At 35.5% G+C, this 20,190-nt stretch overlaps 1 protein-coding gene across 1 annotated transcript; it reads left to right on the forward strand.

Annotated features, from left to right (window-relative positions):
* Window positions 1–14,376: 14,376 nt before the first annotated feature.
* LOC128552508 (uncharacterized) lies at window positions 14,377–16,072 on the forward strand. Its single transcript, XM_053533557.1, has 3 exons — window positions 14,377–14,632; window positions 15,105–15,258; window positions 15,812–16,072. Exons 1-3 carry the CDS (start codon window positions 14,387–14,389, stop codon window positions 16,039–16,041), a joined length of 630 nt encoding a protein of 209 aa, XP_053389532.1. The 5' UTR covers window positions 14,377–14,386; the 3' UTR covers window positions 16,042–16,072.
* The last annotated feature ends 4,118 nt before the right edge of the window (window positions 16,073–20,190 follow it).

The raw sequence follows: 20,190 nt of genomic DNA on the forward strand, positions 1-20,190 counted from the left end.
AGTCTATGGGAAAATCATACAGCACCATAAATTGAAAGCAGAACAGATTTTAATCATTTATAAAATTTATGCATCCATATATACCAGCGTTTTCAAGGCCAATAGAAAACTGATGCCATACACGAGCATTTTTAAGACAAAAACAAAAATGGCATTAAAATATTGCGTAAAATTATATGATACAGCCGTACTAGTGTAAAATATATGCTTAAAATATTTCAACGACCATGATTGAAGACTTCTTTTTTTTTAATTCATACCCCACCCAAAAGTTACTCCAGAACTGCTTATTTAATCAACAAAGTATAACACAACTAATATGCTTTCTAACTTCAGACATGGAAGTAACCACAAAAAAAGTACCCATACGAATTCTGGATTTCCTCAAAAAAGTAAAAACGGGACAGAGCCAAGACCAGGAAAATGAAAAAGAAATAAGTGTCGAAATAATAATAAAAATAGATGGAAAAATATACTCAACCAGCAACATACATGTTGAACAAGCAAATACAAGGTGTATAAGGAAGTTGAAGAAAGAAATAAGGAAAATAAAGTTTGCAGAAGAATAGTGACAGGTCAACAAAATCAATCAAAATCAACAAAATATGGGTTTTAATAAAAAAAAAAGTTTGTTTCTTTTCTCCCGTTTTACAGACAGGTAACATTGCGTGATCTGGCTTATGACATAAAAAGTAATATTTCTTGAAAAATAATAATGATATTTCTTTCAAACTTGGTCCATTTATTAAGCATAACAAATGATTTGAATAGTTATAGTATGTGCGAGAGTGTGTTACCAGGATATATCAGAGCTAGGGGTACATCGAGGGTATTTTTCGCTGCACATATCGTCGAGGCCGGTAGGCCGAGACAGATATGTGCACAGAAAAATACCGAGATGTACCCCTAGCTCTGATATATCTTCGTAACACACGAGCATTACATATTATAACTGTTTTATCGCATAGTTTTATCATTAAAATTTATATATTATTTTCATTTAAATTTGTTTATTATTATTTTTAATCTTTTGATTCCCTTTCTGCACCTCGCTGACTAAAACACTAAAACTTCCGTTTTAAAAAAAAGTCTTCCCCAGATAAAAGTATCCAACAGATTTCTGCATTGGTTTTATATCTTTGCATTTCATCGGCCTAACATATTCTAAAACTTGTTTTGTTTGTAAAAAAAATCAAATTGAGAAATCTCAGAAATTCATATATTTCATGTATTTCGGAATTTGGCAATAACTATCAAGTTTTTGAAATATTCTTAGTTTATTTATTCTTTTACTTTATAAATGTAGGTGTTTGTGATAATTCTTTCTCTGTGAACTGTAAATTGGAGCTAAAATCATCTTTTCTTTGAAAGGAAAAAATTATACTCCCTTGATAGGACTTCAATAGAGAACTAGAAATGTGTCCATGGGACACAGATGCCCCCACTACATGACATTAAAATGACAATTTTTTCCCAGGTCAGGGGCCAGAACTCCTACAATACTGAATGAATCCGGATGCGAAACCCCAGGTGCACAACTGCACATGCTGACCAACATTCCTGTAAACTTTGGTGATTCTAGCTCAAATACTTTTGCAGCTAGGCATGACACAACATTAAAATGACCAATTTTTACAAAGTCAGGGGCCATAACTTCTACATGACTGAATGAATGCGGACGCGAAACTCCAGGTGCACAACTACACATGCTGACCAACATTCCTGTAAACTTTGGTGATTCTAGGTCAAATACTTTTGGAGCTATGCGTGACACAACATTAAAATGACCAATTTTTTACTAAGTCAGGGGCCATAACTCCTACATGACTGGATGAATCCAGACGCGAAACCCCAGGTGCACAACTACACATGCTGACCAACATGCCTGTAAAGTTTTGTGACTCTAGGTCATATACTTTTGGAGCTAGGCATGACACAACATTAAAATGACCAATTTTTACAAAGTCAGGGGCCATAACTTCTACACAACTGAATGAATCCGGACGCGAAACCCCAGGTGCACAACTACACATGCTGACCAACATTCCTGTAAAGTTTTGTGACTCTACGTCAAATACTTTCAGAGCTACGCGCGACACAACGTTTTCGGAAGGACGGACGGACGGACAGAAGGACGGACGGACAAGAGCAAATCTATATGCCCCCCCCCCCCCCCCCCCCAAAGTGGGGGCATAAAAAGTGATGCGATATATATCGGAACAGTTTTACTGTGCTGATATATATCGCAACACTTTTTTTTCTAATGAAACTCTATAGAGATTTCTGTGTACTGTTGATATATATCGTAACAGTTTTGTAAAATATCAGCACATATTTTGTAGTATTAATGTGTGTTACCATGTTTAACATACTGCAAAGATCAAAGGAAAACTGCCGCACTATGCAATAAAAGTAAGAATAAAAAACAAATTGGTTGCATTCAGTTTTGGTAGAATTATTTCCCATTTTCAGATTTTTTTTAGGCATAATCTTTGAAGTCCAAAAGAAAAGGTTCTAAAGAAGCTGCATTCAATAAACGCCTGATGCTCCCGGCAGCAACCTTGACGATAGAAAGCAGCCCAAGTCCAAAATGAGGACAAGGTCAAACTGAGGTCAGGTGATGTTGGAAGATGAGGAATGGTCACAGGTTACATCTGCATTAGTATCAATTCATTCTTGTAAGCGGTGTTAATGCTAGACAAAACGATCCCATTTGGTTAACCAAGAAATGGCCCATATAAAGCAATCTAAATCCAAAATGAGGTCAAGGTCAAACTGAGGTCAGATGATGTTTGAAGATGAGGAATGGTCACAAATTACATCTGTATTAGTACCAATTCATTCTTGCAAGTGGTATTATACGTACGTACGTACGGACGAACGAACAGACGGACGGACAGGGCGATCACTGTATATGCCTCCCGCATCAGTAGATGCCGGGGACATAAGAAAGGTTAAATGGCTTTCTAATGCTCTAAATTATTGCGCTAGTACATGAATGTAATGTATACATTACTCTGCTTTCACTTACAACATTATGGAGAAGTATTAGTTCTAAAACAAGGAGCTGCGTTCAATAAATGCTTGATGCCACCGGTGGCATCCTTGTCAATACAAAGCAACCAAAGTCCAAAATGAGGTCAAGTTAAAGGTCAGACTGAGGTCAGGTTACAACTGCATTAGTATCAAGTCATTCTAGTGAGGGGTACTGATGCTAGACGAAATGGTAACATTTGGTTAACCAAGAGATGGCCAATATAAAGCAACCTAAGTCCAAAATGAGGTCAAGGTCAAGGTCAAACTTAATATAAAGAATAAAGGTATTGGCACATAAGTTTGGAGTAATAGAAAGCCATTGAACCTTTTCTGTTTTAAACACTGTATTGAAACAAAGTCTTTTTGGACTTTAAAAATTATGCACCATAAAATACTGAAAAAAAAAAAGAAGTATTTCTAACTTAACTGAAGGCAACAAAGTTGTAATGCTTAATAAATGGACCAAGTTTGAAAGAAATATCTTCATTACTTGTCAAGAATTATCACTTTTTCTGCCCTGATTGGGTAATGTTACCAGCCTGTTTTATGCAAACAAATGCCTACCTGGTAAACTGGCTAGTGTCCAACAACCGGACTTTTGTAATATTTTTCATGATAACTCGGGAAATAGATATATTTCCAATGGTTGAAATTTCATGTGAAAAGCTAGGTTCTCATCCCAGCAGAAGAGCTATTTTGTTTACTTCTAAAATTAGGTAAAGTACTTTTTCGAGACCCGAACTCATATTGTTTTTAGGTCTAACAGTACCATGTTTCCGGACCATATAGGGACAGAGAGTTGTCACTTGATTGGTTTTCAATTTACATTCAGTATTGAGTTCAACTTTATTTTAGGGTCACTTTAACTGATTTTCTTTGTATATATAATACTTACAATAATTATTGTAGACTGCATGTTTACGATTAACAAACGCTTACATCATCATGCCTTTCACATAAAAATAACAAGAGCTGTCCGTAAGACAGCCAAGCTCGACTATTCGAAATATTGTCACAGAAGCAGGAAATTATTACCCAAAATGTTAAATATCAAAAGAGTTTTAAGTTCGAAAGGGGACATAATTTGACCAAAATACATATCAGAGTTATGGGACTTGATGTTATCAACTAGTTTTATAACCCCGAAGAAACATGTTAAGTTTCAATTCAATATCTGCATTAGTTTTGGCGATAGTAACTTGCATGTTAAACTTTAACCAGAATTTTCTAAGTCCAAAAGGGGGCATAATTTGCTCAAAATACATGTTAAGAGTTATGGAACTTGATCCAGTGAGGTTGGTAATTGACCTTGAAAAAGAATAAATAAGTTTCAAAGCTATATGCCTTTTGGTAATAGCTGTATGTACTTGCACGCAAAACTTTAACCAGGATTTTCTAAGTCCAAAATGGGGCATAATTTGCCCAAAATACATGTCAGAGTTATGGGACTTGGTGCTATCAACTAGTTTTATAACCCCGAAGACACATGTGAAGTTTCAATTTAATATCTGTAGTAGTTTTGGAGATAGTTACTTGCATGTAAAACTTTAACCAGAATTTTCTAAGTCCAAAAGGGGGTATAATTTGCCCAAATACGTGTCAGAGTTATGGAACTTGACCCAGTGAGGTAGGTAATTGACCTAGAAAAAGAAAAAATAAGTTTCAAATCTATATGCCTTTTAGTAATAGCTGTATGTACTTGCACGCAAAACTTTAACCAGAATTTTCTAAGTCCAAAAGGGGGCATAATTTGGCCAAAATACATGTCAGAGTTATGGGGCTTGACCCAGTGAGGTAGGTAATTGATCTAGAAAAAGAAAAAATAAGTTTCAAATCTATATGCCTTTTAGTAATAGCTGTATGTACTTGCACGCAAAACTTTAACCAGAATTTTCCAAGTCCAAAAGGGGGCATAATTTGGCCAAAATGAAGATCAGAGTTATGAGACTTGGTGCTATCAACTAGTTTTATAACCCCGAAGACACATGTGAAGTTTCAATTCAATATCTGCATTAGTTTTGGAGATAGTAACTTGCATGTAAAACTTTAACCAGAATTTTCTAAGTCCAAAAGGGGGCATAATTTGCTCAAAATACATGTCAGAGTTAAGGGACTTGACCCAGTGAGGTAGGTAATTGATCTAGAAAAAGAAAAAATAAGTTTCAAATCTATATGCCTTTTAGTAATAGCTGTATGTACTTGCACGCAAAACTTTAACCAGAATTTTCTAAGTCCAAAAGGGGGCATAATTTGGCCAAAATGAAGGTCAGAGTTATGGGACTTGGTGCTATCAACTAGTTTTATAACCCCGAAGACACATGTGAAGTTTCAATTCAATATCTGCATTAGTTTTGGAGATAGTAACTTGCATGTAAAACTTTAACCAAAATTTTCTAAGTCCAAAAGGGGGCATAATTTGCTCAAAATACATGTCAGAGTTATGGGACTTGACCCAGAGAGGTTGGTAATTGACCTAGAAAAAGAATAAATAAGTTTCAAAGCTATATGCCTTTAAATGATAGCTGTATGTACTTGCATGCAAAAACTTAACCAAGGTGTGACGCCGACGCCGACGCCGACGCCGACGCCAGGGTGAGTAGAATAGCTAGACTATTCTTCGAATAGTCGAGCTAAAAAATGTCACATAAGTTTTAAGTATGATGAGCCATGTGTCACATGGCTAAATTGTATTATATACAAAAGGATGAAACTATTCAATAGTGCAAATCATATGTAAAGAAATGTAACCAACTGATTCTGCCTTTGTGACCAGTGTAGATCATGATCAGCCTGCACATCCTTGCAGTCTGATCAAGATCTATACTGTTTGCCATTCAGTCAGTATATTTTGGTAAGCACTCCTTTTCACAGTTAATGGTATTGTCCAAATTGAAAGATGGCTGAGCTCATTGTAGAAGTTTAGCAGGGTATGGGTTAAGAATGTTATCCAGTGTATGATTAGAGCATTGTTGGGAAAACTTGCATTAAATTTTATTATCAGTGGTATAAAGGAGTACTGTTCTCTTCTACCAGGAATGTAGAGTAAACTAGCTCTGAATTAGCCAGTATCAAATGTAAACTGCTTTGAACTTTACTGACATTAAATCTGTGAAACTGTTACAATTGTACACTTGTATTTAATTAAGAGCTTCTTTAATCTAAAGTAAATACATACCACAGTGCCAATTCCTAGTATGAAAGTCGCAACATTTTTACTGTCCTATAGAAATTTCTGAATGTCACATAAATTTTTTGATTGTCTCATAATGTCACTATGTTTCAAAAATTGTTAGGTCCCACCATATTCTCAATTTTACAAGATTTCTGAAATGCCTAAACAGAGGAGCTTTAACGAGCCCTAAAAAAACAAAACAAGCTTGGTGACCTGCTTTTTCTTCTCTTGCTCACTCCTACATCCTTAAATGTAAGTGTGCCTAAGGGTATAGCGCATAGCTTAATCATTTTTCTGGCATCCCAGTTTTAAGAAATAGAGAATAATAGGTTAGTGCCGTAGATGAGAAAGTTTATCTGGTGAGGTAGAGGAGGTTATCAGGTGAGCCGAAGGCGAACCTGATAAAGTCCGGAGCCGAGTCAGATAACCTATCTCCATCTTAGGCACTGACCTATTATTCTATTTATCTTGTCATTACTTCATTTTCCGATATTTGGCAATTTATTTTACAAAAATTAGTGTTGGACAACCGTTTTAATGACGTCATATTCGTAATGAAGTCACTTATATAATGAGGTCATCACCAACACAGTAATGTGGTTACAATTGAAAAATCGCAATAACTTCTTCGTATATCAAGAAAGATATACGGCACCCTGATATCGGGTCGAAAATACTGCAAGTGACAGGATAAATGACAATTCGTATTATATTGTACCACTAAACAGAGAACTGCTCTTCTCTTCAAAACATTCAGCTATTTAAATATAAGTCCAACTATAAGATTTTGTGTGTTTTTGTTAAAGCTAATTAATTACATTTAAGAAATAATTTATAGCAAAACAGTCCTTTATGACTATTTATACACGATGGCGGTTATACGTCAGGCATAATTATTTTACGAGGGCGCCGCCCGACATTTAGTTTAAAACATGTTATTAAGTTAAATATTTCAGGAAGTTTGAAAGCGCTATTTCTTGATGCGTACATGGCGCTAGATATCACGTTGACGTGACGTCAGCATAACATCGATGTGATGATTAAAAGCATTGCAAGTGCTGTATTTATTGTCATTATGCGTTATTGTACATATACTTGTATATAATTATGTTGTGCTCTCCATTATTGGGGGAATAAAAGATACCTATCTTTCTTCTCTCATCCCACTGTTTACAAATGAACAGATTTAGGGTGTAGAGAATAGCTTTCCCATTAATATTTTAACACATTCAACTTTAAATTTCTATGAAATATTTTTCATTCACTGGTTTTCTTAAAATACACAGTGATTTGCTCACGAAAAGATAGCTTAAATTTTCATTTGAAGATATGCAAAAAAGAACAGGCAAACATTTAAAATGTACATCATAATGTCTGTCTGCCTGCCATTAAAAGAATGATATGAAACATGCAAAATTCATCAACCCGACCTCTACACCCTAAAGCATTTTTAATAAATATATATTAATTGTACTTGTTTTTAATAAATTCAGTAGACAAATCTAAAGCAATCAGAGCTTTTCTTGCATTGCCGACTTATAATAAAAATTAAGTATATCATATCCTCTTATCTGGTATCAAATTATATCTGATCCAAGGCCCTTTTAAATTTCAATATAAAAAAGAAACGTAAATGTTATATTTGGAAGAAAATCATACAATCAAACACTCTTATTGACAGTATTTTTGTTTAATATTTTTCTGGTTGTGGTTTTCTCTAGGTAGGACTCCTATTAACGAAATATTTCCTGAAACATAGCTGTATTTTGAAAGCTCTAACTTCAGCTGTTAACATTTTGTTAAGCAATTTTTGAAAAGTTTTGAAATTTTTGAAATGTACCAACACCTGTTTTGTAGCATTTTCATCCATGTAAGTAGATAACTAGAGAAATATGATGGACACAAATGATTTTGTATATAACTGGTCTGTATGTGCTAAATGTATCTGTGATAAGTTGATAACAAAAATGTATTAATTGTGTTTAATTTTATGAAATATGTTTAATAATGCAGTAATCCTGTGTTGTACCAAACAGTGCTTTAGGGGATAGTGGATAGCTAACTAATTTTTCCTAGGTTCCAGTTCACAGAAATGACAATAACAGTTTTTTTAGTATATCAGACAGAAAACATCTATTCTTAAAACAGTCCGTTTTTCATAGAAATTCATGTGTTTTTCCCTCCACTCAGTTGTTTACATACCAGCTGATTTAGGGTGTACAGGATAGCTTTGGTCATCTTTTCCATTTTTAGTTTAAAATCCACCTCTGAACAATTTTTCCAAGACTACTTTAATAAAAATCAAAATAAAAATGTATTCTGTTTTCAAAAACATTCAGCTTTTTAAATTTCTATCTCATTGACATACACTGTATACAAATACACTGATTTAGTCTATAGGGGATAGCTTTATTTTACATATGAAAAATAAAACACCAAGCAAATATTTAAAATGTTTGTCAGAATGTCTATTTGAAGGACAGTAAAAGAATGATATGAAAATTTATACAATAATTCGAGTCTAAATATAAAATTTATCAAATCAATCTATCTGCTATACAGTACCCTAAAATCCACTATACCCTAATGTATTTGTTATATTATTTTTTCTTTCTTACACTGATCTTTTTATTAGATTAGCATGGACTCCAATGGAAATAAGCTTTTAGCTTAACGAGTTGTCCATATGTCTTTAGATTTTTCTAAAGTATAACACCTGGCTAAGAATTTTCAGTTTTATTAAAAGTATGCATCTTACTTACTGGTACTGATGAAAAACCTGGACAGAACACCTTGGAAATAGATCTATTCAATTGCATTAATGCAATCGGTTATTTATAAAATTGAACACATCATGTAGGTACAGTTTCCACTTACAACACCGACTGGTGTAAACAAAAACAAAATTGGTAAATATTTTGTATAAATAAATGACTTACATAAATGTGTATACCGACCATTGATTTCAAGTTGCAGAAATAAAAGTTATGCAGGTAAAAAACCTCATTTTCTGTCCGGGTTTATCATCAGTACCAGTATACATTTGTTTTCAAAACTATGTAAAGAAATGATTTTTTATATGCTGTGATATTATATTTATTGCCTTGTGTTGGGTTATATGCTATCGATATTAAATGTCAATCAATAAATACAAAACAATATCTTCTTTAAAACTTTAGTTCGATTTTTAGCTCACCTGTCACAAAGTGACAAGGTGAGCTTTTGTGATCGCGCGGCGTCCGTCGTCCGTGCGTGCGTGCGTGCGTCCGTAAACTTTTGCTTGTGACCACTCTAGAGGTCACATTTTTCATGGGATCTTTATGAAAGTTGGTCAGAATGTTCACCTTGATGATATCTAGGTCAAGTTCGAAACTGGGTCACGTGCCATCAAAAACTACGTCAGTAGGTCTAAAAATAGAAAAACCTTGTGACCTCTCTAGAGGCCATATATTTCACAAGATCTTCATTAAAATTGGTCAGAATGTTCACCTTGATGATATCTAGGTCAAGTTCGAAACTGGGTCATGTGGGATCAAAAACTAGGTCAGTAGGTCTAAAAATAGAAAAACCTTGTGACCTCTCTAGAGGCCATATTTTTCATGAGATCTTCATGAATATTGGTCAGAATGTTCACCTTGATGATATCTAGGTCAAGTTCGAAACTGGGTCACGTGGGGTCAAAAACTAGGTCATTAGGTCTTAAAATAGAAAAACCTTTTGACCTCTCTAGAGGCCATATTTCTCAATGTATCTTCATGAAAATTGGTCAGAATGTTCACCTTGATGATATCTAGGTCAAGTTCGAAACTGGGTCACATGGGGGTAAAAACTAGGTCAGTAGATCTAAAAATAGAAAAACCTTTTGACCTCTCTAGAGGCCATATTTTTCATGAGATCTTCATGAATTATGGTCAGAATGTTCACCTTGATGATATCTAGGTCAAGTTTGAAACTGGGTCATGTTTGATCAAAAACTAGGTCAGTAGGTCTAAAAATAGAAAAACCTTGTGACCTCTCTAGAGGCCATATATCTCAATGGATCTTAATGAAAATTGGTCAGAATGTTCACCTTGATGATATCTAGGTCAAGTTCGAAACTGGGTCACGTGCGGTAAAAAACTAGGTCAGTAGGTCTAAAAATAGAAAAACCTTGTGACCTCTCTAGAGGCCATACTTTTCAATGGATCTTCAGCAAAATTGGTCAGAATGTTTACCTTGATGATATCTAGATCAAGTTCGAAACTGGGTCACGTGGGGTTAAAAACTAGGTCAGTAGATCTAAAAATAGAAAAACCTTGTGACCTCTCTAGAGGCCATATTTTTCATGAGATCTTCATGAATATTGGTCAGAATGTTCACCTTGATGATATCTAGGTCAGGTTCGAAACTGGGTCACGTGGGGTCAAAAACTAGGTCAGTAGGTCTAAAAATAGAAAAACCTGTGACCTCCCTAGAGGCCATATTTCTCAATGGATCTTCATGAAAACTGGTGAGAATGTTCAGCTTGATGATATCTAGGTCAGGTTCGTAACTGGGTCATGTGCGGTCAAAAACTAGGTCAGTAGGTCGAAAAATACAAAAACCTTGTGACCTCTCTAGAGGCCATATTTTTCACGAGATCTTCATGAAAATTGGTGAGAATGTTCACCTTGATGATATCTAGGTCAAGTTTAAAAGTGGGTCACGTGCCTTCAAAAACTAGGTCATTAGGTCAAATAATAGAAAAAGCTTGTGACCTCTCTAGAGGCCATATTTTTCAATGGATCTTCATGAAAATTGGTCAGAATTTTTTATCTTGATGATATCTAGGTCACATGTGCTCAAAAACTAGGTCACTATGTTAAATAATAGAAATAACGACGTCATACTCAGTTCAACACTTGGTCATGTGGGGATAGGTGAGCGATTCAGGACCATCATGGTCCTCTTGTTTTACAGAAGAGAGTGCGATTGTAACAAGTCTGTTATTCAAAAGTAATTTAGAGACATCCGCATATATGTTAATTCAGACGTAATACAGAAAAATTAATATGCAGATTGTGGTATTCTTTTTTGGAGTCATTCTCCCTTAGCCTACTGGTTGGCGACCCAGAATTTCAGACGACCCAGAAAATCGAACAGTCGCGTAAACGCTTATTTCGGCGTTATATTTGATCATTTGTTGACATGTACACAGACGCTTGCTTTATGTGCAACATCCACTGCAACAATTTGCAAATCGGTAAGTAAAACTTTAAAAATTGGAATATTTACATTTGTTCACGAAATGTTTTGACAGCTCTCGTTGGGGGAAGTCGCATGTGCTTTCAGTGCGCATGCGCATACTTCTTTTGAGGCCCCAACATTATTCAAGGGGAACTCATCTACAATCTGCTAAATGCAGACGAAAAAAATGCGTGTTTTAAAATGATCAAAATGGGTAGACAGTGCCATGCCAAAATAATTTTTTTTAGAAAATAATGGCCATTATTTATTTCTTAACTTATTTAAAGAAAAATGAAAAAGATGAATTTCATAAGTAGAGTCACGCCAAAAAAATCAACCAAAGGGAGAAAACTCGTACAATTTTAAGAAAAAAAAAGATTTACAGTCAACTCGTCCCCTAGTCAACTCGTCCCACAGTCAACTCGTCCCCGATTTGGTCATTTCGTCCCCCTCGGCGATTTCAAATTGGTCATTTCGTCCCCCCTTTTTCGGCCCCCTTTTTAAAACGTATTTTGAAAAAAAAGATAATCGAAGTATGATAATAATCTGTTTTTTCTTTCAAATAAGTATATTTATGCTTTAAGTTTGTTTTAAGAGCTTTTTGCTTTAAAAGTGATCGATTTAACAAGGAGGATTTCCAGGGGTTTTTTTTCTGTTCTGTTTTTGTAAGTATGCTATGTTGGACAACATGATAGCTGTTTAAATGTCCGTATTTGATGCTGCTTATTTTCAAACTCTTGAATAATATTAAACTTTGTATTAAACGTTTTTTATAATAAATGATTCAAGTTTCAAGTTTCAAGTTTATTCAAGCAAATGTTAAGTCCCACTTATGTGGGCAGCATTAACAGCATATAATATATACAAATACATACATTTAACAAACAGTGACACATTGGAAAACGGCCATTGTTATTGTCTTCCATAATTTTTTTTTTTTTTAACTCTAATTCGATAATACATGTATAATGAGTAATAAATGAAAATTTTAAACTACATGTATAACAGTTACTGGAGAACAGTAGCAATGAAAATTAAATTCCCTCACTCCAATCAACTTCTAACACAATTAATTCTACTTGGGGAAAATTTTCACACATTTCATCTGGTCAATCAACAACTTCTCATGCAATTTAATACCATTAACACCTTCCAATCAGCCCAATCAACGCCTTTTAATGTGATTAATAACCTTTAACACCTTTTGCATGCAGGTATATGCTCGTTCTACTTTTATAGAAACCACAGTCTCCCTACTTTTGAAGTATTTCTTTTTAACTTTAATGACAAAAAATTGATATAAAGCATGTGACAGATATTTTATTTATTCTTTATTGTATTTCTAAATTAAACTTTCTTTTATTATGACAAGGGGTAACGAGTTATTGCTCTCTCTTTTCTTACTATGATTTTTAAAAAGTTAATTAGATTTCCTATTATATTATATTTTTAATACTAAGAGCATTGTATTTATTTTTTTTTATATTTTATTTCAGTTAACTGTCTTATATTTTCAGTATATTTCTTTTATTATTTTATCAAACCTAATTATTTAAAGTTAACTATTTCCAATATAACTCCTTCAAAACTCACGATGATTTTAAATACAAGTTTTCAAAGTCAAAAATATCATAAAAATGCAAAAATGCTTAAAATATTAAGAGGAACAAAATTATCAAAAGGGGGACGAGTTGACCAAATTTTAGGATGAGGGGGACGAAATGACCAATTATGGGGGACGAAATGACCAAATCGGGGACGAGTTGACCAAATTTTATGATGAGGGGGACGAAATGACCAATTTTGGGGGACGAAATGACCAAATCGGGGACGAGTTGACTGGGGGACGAGTTGACTAGGGGACGAGTTGACTTGATACCAAAAAAAACACTGAACAGTCAGGGGTGTAACTGTTTCAAGTTATCACATTTTATAACCAATTTGAGTTACCAGGGTTCATACAGACAAGGCCAAGTCAAATTCAAGGACTTTTCAAGCACTAGTCTTATAGTTTTCAAGGACTTATTTATAAATAATACATACACAAATTTGTAAATTCTAGCCGACGCCATTTTAGTCAGGGGAGACAACGCTAACAGAAAGTACGAAACATTCGTACCCAAACTCCGCTTTCGTCCCGAACACATTCGACCTTTTTTATTACGGTTTTTCGTAGCTCTGCCCATTGCTCGAAACTTGCCGATTTTATTCTAAAAGATTTACTTTTGATTTTCAGGGAGATTTTAATTGTCTAGAACACGAGAAAATAAGAAATTCAAGTACTTTTCAAGGTCTTTGGGCAATTTTCAAGCACTTTTCAAGACTGCCCTTCATTTTCAAGTACTTTTCAAGCCTGTGCGAACCCTGGTTACTGCGTTTACTTTCATAACTTGTTTCAGTTATCATAAAATATTACAAAGCCCTCCTGTGTCAATTCCTCATTTTGAATGTGACTAATGCAATCATTTCCTGAATCCTTGGCCTTTTATCTTTCCAGCTGTGCAGTAAATTTTTTTACGCAAGGCTGATAAAGTCTTACGCAAATGGTTTTTAAGCTATAAAACTCTTAACATCCCATTATGCTCATCAGGTCATTATCAGACTAAAAGAGAATTTGATTAACCACAGTTTGCTACTAATTGCACTTTAAAGATCACTTTGTGAGAACAGTAAATAGGCTTTTTTTGAATAACTTACCCGGGTTATCCTTATTTTATAACTAATACAGGTTATAAAATGCTTGAAAAAGTAACTGAAATAGGTTACATAACTTAAAACAGTTACACCCCTGACTGCTGAAGTAGCCTCCCATTTGAAATATGTTTGTAAAAGGTTTACGTACAGTAGAATTTGAATTTCAGCGCCCTTTCGAATATAATTTGCCACTGTTTACAAAGTATTCGGTTTATCTTAAACTTGCCTTTTGGCAATTTACTTTTTTACAGCAATCCATGAATTGTTAAGACTGCAATTATGACACTCCTATGCCTATTTAATGTAGCGGCAACTACAAATAACAAAATTCATTCTTATGTTACTAAATGTATAACACTTATCAAAATACATTCTTTTGTTATTAGAACTATGTACCGATCGTACAATTTAGAAAACCTTCAACGGGCAGTGTCTGCTGTGAGAAGGAGACAGATGGGAGTGAGAAGTGCTGCAACGGAGTTTAATGTACCAAAGAGCACTCTACACGACCACGTAAATAGAAAGGTAGTGCGCAAGAATCATTAAAAGATTGGACAAAATTTCTGTAATCTATTCCGTATTTATCCTGATGTGTTTTAACAACTTTTGTAACACTTACGCATTAAAGATTTTTTTTCGTGCTGGATTCAATGTCTGCTCCACGCCGGTGCCGTACAAACTCGGCTTGATTTACAAACTTTTCGCACTGGCCAACTGACTGCTTTCCTTAATGAAATGATCAGTATTTGGTGACAAACAGAATAAGAAAATCTTTTTTCCGACCAAAATGCCAAAGAACATATAGCCGGTCCGTGGATCAAACCCGCGAAATATCTGTTTCAGAGTTCACTGTGCTAACCACTGTTCCACAGTTTTGTACAAAATAAAACTATCAAAAATTGATCAACATATATACATCTAGCATAGTATAATCCGGACAAAATGTTGATATCAGCCAAAGTTATTGCACTTCTCTTCCATTTTTTACGCTCTTCAGGAGACTAAAGATGTGAAACAGGAGCAGACAAAACTCTTAACGATAGAAGAAGAGAACGCTCTGGTCCAGTTCATTCAACATCAAGCCAGACAGGGGTTTCCCATGACACGCAGTATGGTGAGGTGTTACGTGCGAGAAATAGTGCGTAGATCTGGTAAGTATCTCGCCTAAGCTTCATATTTGATTCAGTATTGATCAGTATATTATTTATGTAAAAAATATCAGATAAAACTTTTTCGCATTAACATATCAACTGTGCAAGAATTTGTGAACAAACATAATTATTAACGGTATTCCGATAGGGATATCGTACCGTCGTTATGTCGAACCCGGATTACGTTAGGTCGATAATACGAGAACACAATGCGACAGCACTACGGTACGATGTTACATCATGATGCTACATCACAATATTATTCGATATCACGACAGTACGATGCGATTTTACAACGACACGATGCGACAGTGCAACATTAATATCGCTTTGTCACATTGTATTGTGTTATACTGGTAGCATCATGTTGCCGTCATGTCGTTGTCGACAAAAAGACATTTTACATTGCGCAAGAGCAGCATATTGACATTCAGCAAGTGTCGACATTTAGACGACATGGAAGTCCTGAAACATGGTAACATCGATTCGCAAATGTTAGTGCACGTAAAACTGAATTAAAAGTAAGGTAACAAAGTCTATTTTGTTTTCATAGGCAGGGAAACTGCTATGAATTTAGAATCAGGGCCATCAGACAAGTGGTTTCGTGCCTTGAAGAAACGGCATCCAGAGTTGTCAGAGAGAACACCTGAATGTCTAGACAGAGCCAGATGCCGTATGTCTAATCAGGAGACCATGAATGGGTGGTTCGAACTTTTGAGGAATGTGTTGGAAACCAATCAGTTAAAAGAATCACAGGTAATTTTCAAAATTTTCATACTGTAAGGTTCTTATCAATTAATCTTGAGCTCAGGCGTCTGCCGGAAAATACATACTTTCTTTTTATTTTTCTATTGCGCTATAAAAACTTCTAAAACGATAAGACTGATTGTTGAAGTAAATGCAATAAGTTAAGTAAAATATACTGATCATTATGGTCCTGCATTTGGTCTGGAGATTGAGTACCACTTAAGCCGGCACTAAGGTGCGTGATTAGTGTTGAATTTTCAAGTAATGCCCTCAAACAGACTCAATAAAACTGCGTCGGCAATTCTCACTGTTTGCTTCTGGTTTCGGTGCTTTCAATGGCCCCGACACCGCTAGTTCAAATATTTGTTATAGCAATTATATATTTCAAACCATGAACATTCGTCTTGACTGCATACTCGTTAAACAGATTTTTAAGTCTATATGATAATGTCATTTTGCAGATATATAACGTTGATGAAAGTGGTTGGTCAGGGAAGGAGAAGCCCAAAATCAAAGTGCTGGGACCCAAGCAGACCCATCTCAGCCAAAAACGTTACTAGTGGCCACGTTACAGCTAACATCTGCATTTGCGCAGATGGTAAGATTCTACCAACAATGGTGATATTTAAGGTTAGATGGTGATTTGTTTCGTTTGTTTGGTTTTACGTTACAAACTAAAGGAAAAAAAAGAAACGTAACACTTACTTTTGGTTCTTAAAAACGTATTGAACGACATCTAGATATATTTTTTTATACAGAGTTATTTGGGCTAAACATCTATCTTGTCATACAAAAAGGGTTATTTAAATATCAAGCGGGAAAACTTTCCCACTGAGAAATAACAATAAAACGTTTCGTCGAAAAGGAAAATAGCTTGTTAGACTAAATGCTTTGGTTGACGCTAGATCACTGTGTACAACCCATCCATTTTACAGGGGTCTTTTCCACACAGAAAGTTTGATGACGGCATACCAGACAGCTGGCTGTTCGCAACATCCGAGAGTGGTTACATGGATGGGGACCTGTTCCTTTCATGGTTCAGGAGGGTTTTCGTGCCAAACTGTGGAAAGGAACGTCCAGTTTTACTGGTTCTTAATAACCACGACTCCCATGTCACACTACCACTTGCAGGGGTTCCATTTGACCCGGGACCCCGGGTCCGGACCCGGGAGATTTTCAAAAGACGCTCAAAGGACCCGGCATGATACTTGCCTGTGCGTCCTTCGGGACCCGGAGGCATTTTCCTTCGATAATCATTCATTTCCTTCAGTAAAACTATTTCCACGATAGACACGTGTATTCCAAAATAAACACTCGCGGTCATGCCCTCCTGCCTTTGATCTTCTGCTAAATCCCGCCCTTTCTCCTGTAGACATGCCTCGCTGATTTTTTTATCAGCAAGTTACGTCACGGCGAGTGCACATAGGTAACAAGAATCAATGAAGTGTTGAAATTAACTGATAAAGCGGTATTGATCCTGTGTACTGTCAAACAAGAGGGCCATGAAGGCCCTGTATCGCTCACCTGACCTATTGACCTAAAGATCATCAAGATCAACATTCTGACCAAGTTTCATTAAGATATGGTCATAAATGTAGCCTCTAAAGTGTTAACTAGCTTTTCCTTTGATTTGACCCGGTGACCTAGTTTTTGCCCCCACATGACCCAGATTCGAACTTGACCTAAAGATCATCAAGATTAACTTTCTGATTAAGTTTCATGAAGATACAGTCATAAATCTGGCCTCTAGAGTCTTAACAAGCTTTTCCTTTGATTTGACCTAGTGACCTAGTTTTTTAACACACCTGACCCAGATTTAAACTTGACCTATAGATCATCAAGATTAACATTCTGACCAAGTTTCATTAAGATATGGTCATAAATGTGGCCTCTAAAGTGTTAACTAACTATTCCTTTTATTTGACCCCCGTGACCTAGTTTTTGACCCGACATGACCCAGATTCGAACTTGACCTAAAGACCATCAAGTTTAACATTCTGACTAAGTTTCATGAAGATATAGTCAAAAATGTGGCCTCTAGAGTGTTAACAAGCTTTTCCTTTGATATGACCTAGTGACCTAGTTTTTGACTCCATCTGACCCAGATTTAAACTTGACCTAAAGATTATCAAGATTAACATTCTGACCAAGTTTCATTAAGATATGGTCATAAACGTGGCCTCTACAGTGTTAATTAGCTTTTCCTTTGATTTGACCCGGTGACCTAGTTTTTGACCCGACATGACCCAGATTCAAAATTGCCCTAAAGATCATCAAGTTTAACATTCTGACTAAGTTTCATGAAGATATAGTCATAAATGTGGCCTCTAGAGTGTTAACAAGCTTTTCCTTTGATATGACCTAGTGACCTAGTTTTTGACCCCACCTAACCCAGATTTGAACTTGAGCTATAGATCATCAAGATTTGACCAAGTTTCATTAAGGTATGGTCATAAATGTGGCCTCTAGTGTAAACTAGCTTTTCATTTGATTTGGCTTGGTGACCTAGTTTTTTATCCTACATGACCCAGATTCAAACTGGACCTTAAGATCATCAATATTAACAATCTGACCAAGTTTCATGAAGATACAGTCATAAATGCGGCTTCAACAGTGTTAACAAGCTTTTCCTTTGATTTGACCTGGTGACCTAGTTTATGATCCCAGATAACCAAATATCGAACTCATCCAAGATTTTATTAAGGGTAACATTCTGACCAAGTTTCATTAAGATTGGGTCAAAAATGTGACCTCTATAGTGTTAACAAGCTTTTTCTTTGATTTGACCTGGTGACCTAGTTTTTGACCCCAGATGACCCAATATCGAACTCGTCCAAGATTTTATTGAGGGTAACATCCTGACCAAGTTTCATTAAGATTGGGCCAAAATTGTGACCTCTAGAGTGTTAACAAGCTTTTCCTTTGATTTGACCTGGTGACCTAGTTTTTGACCCCAGATGACTTAATATCGAACTCATCCAAGATTTTATTGAGGGTAACATTCTGACCAAGTTTCATTAAGATTGGGCCAAAAATGTGACCTCTAGAGTGTTAACAAGCTTTTCCTTTAATTTGACCTGATGACCTAGTTTTTGATCCCAGATGACCCAATATCGAACTCGTCCAAGATTTTATTTAGGGTAACATTCTGACCAAGTTTCATTAAGATTGGGTCAAAAATGTGACCTCTAGAGTGTTAACAGTCAAATTGTTGACGACGGACGGACGGACGGACGGACGACGACGGACGCCGGACACAGGGTGATCACTAAAGCTCACCTTTGAGCACTTCGTGCTCAGGTGAGCTAAAAAGGCGCCAATTATTAAATTATCGTAAGCAGCCGATTACCGAGCATGTGAAAAGTGCCCTGTAAGATTTTTTCATGCAAACCTTAAATTAGACCATTGCTTAGTGATCATACCGTAATTTCAACAAGAAGCTTCACAAATTTTGATGAATTTTGAAAGCAAAAATAAGTTTAGAATGTCCGTTCACGAGTCTAATTACACCCGATGTCATAATGCATATTTCCAAAATTCCTTAAAAAACTGACTTTCAATGCTGTTGTTAATGATAAGTAGCATCATTATTTGAGGGACTATCTCTGATTTAGCTTAGTTGGCCAAGTAAACTGAGCAAAAACTACTTTCCGATGACATTCCGGAAGTGTACCAGTATCCGGACAGTACATTTTGGATACACTTTTATATAGAGTGTTATAGCACTGTTCTGTTATTAAAAATTAAATGAAACAGAAGAAAAACCTAATCAAAATAACATGAATTTTGATAAATATTAGTTTACAATATATGACCTGAAACTGACATTTTTATTATGCTATAACATGATCTTGGGTTTATTGTTTTCTTATAATATAGGTAAAGATCTACGTATTACTAAATAAAAAAATATAGTCAATTATATAGACGTGTTGGGACAGGACTGCTGTATTTTGGAAAAGGACCCTTCAAAATTTGGGCCCAAGGGTCCTGGGACTCTTGGGTTTTCAGGTCTAGTGGAACCCCTGCACTTGTGGAATGTGCCAGAGAAAACAACATTATTCTGCTAGGGATGCCGGCACATACGACACACATATTACAGCCGCTTGACGTCAAGGTGAGTATATTGTTTAAGTTCTACCATTGCTCCTTAAGTGCAAGACATTTTTCAGTGCGTGCGGAAAA

Source organism: Mercenaria mercenaria, unplaced genomic scaffold (genome assembly GCF_021730395.1).
Source record: "Mercenaria mercenaria strain notata unplaced genomic scaffold, MADL_Memer_1 contig_2864, whole genome shotgun sequence".
Classification (NCBI taxonomy): Eukaryota; Metazoa; Mollusca; class Bivalvia; order Venerida; family Veneridae; genus Mercenaria; species Mercenaria mercenaria.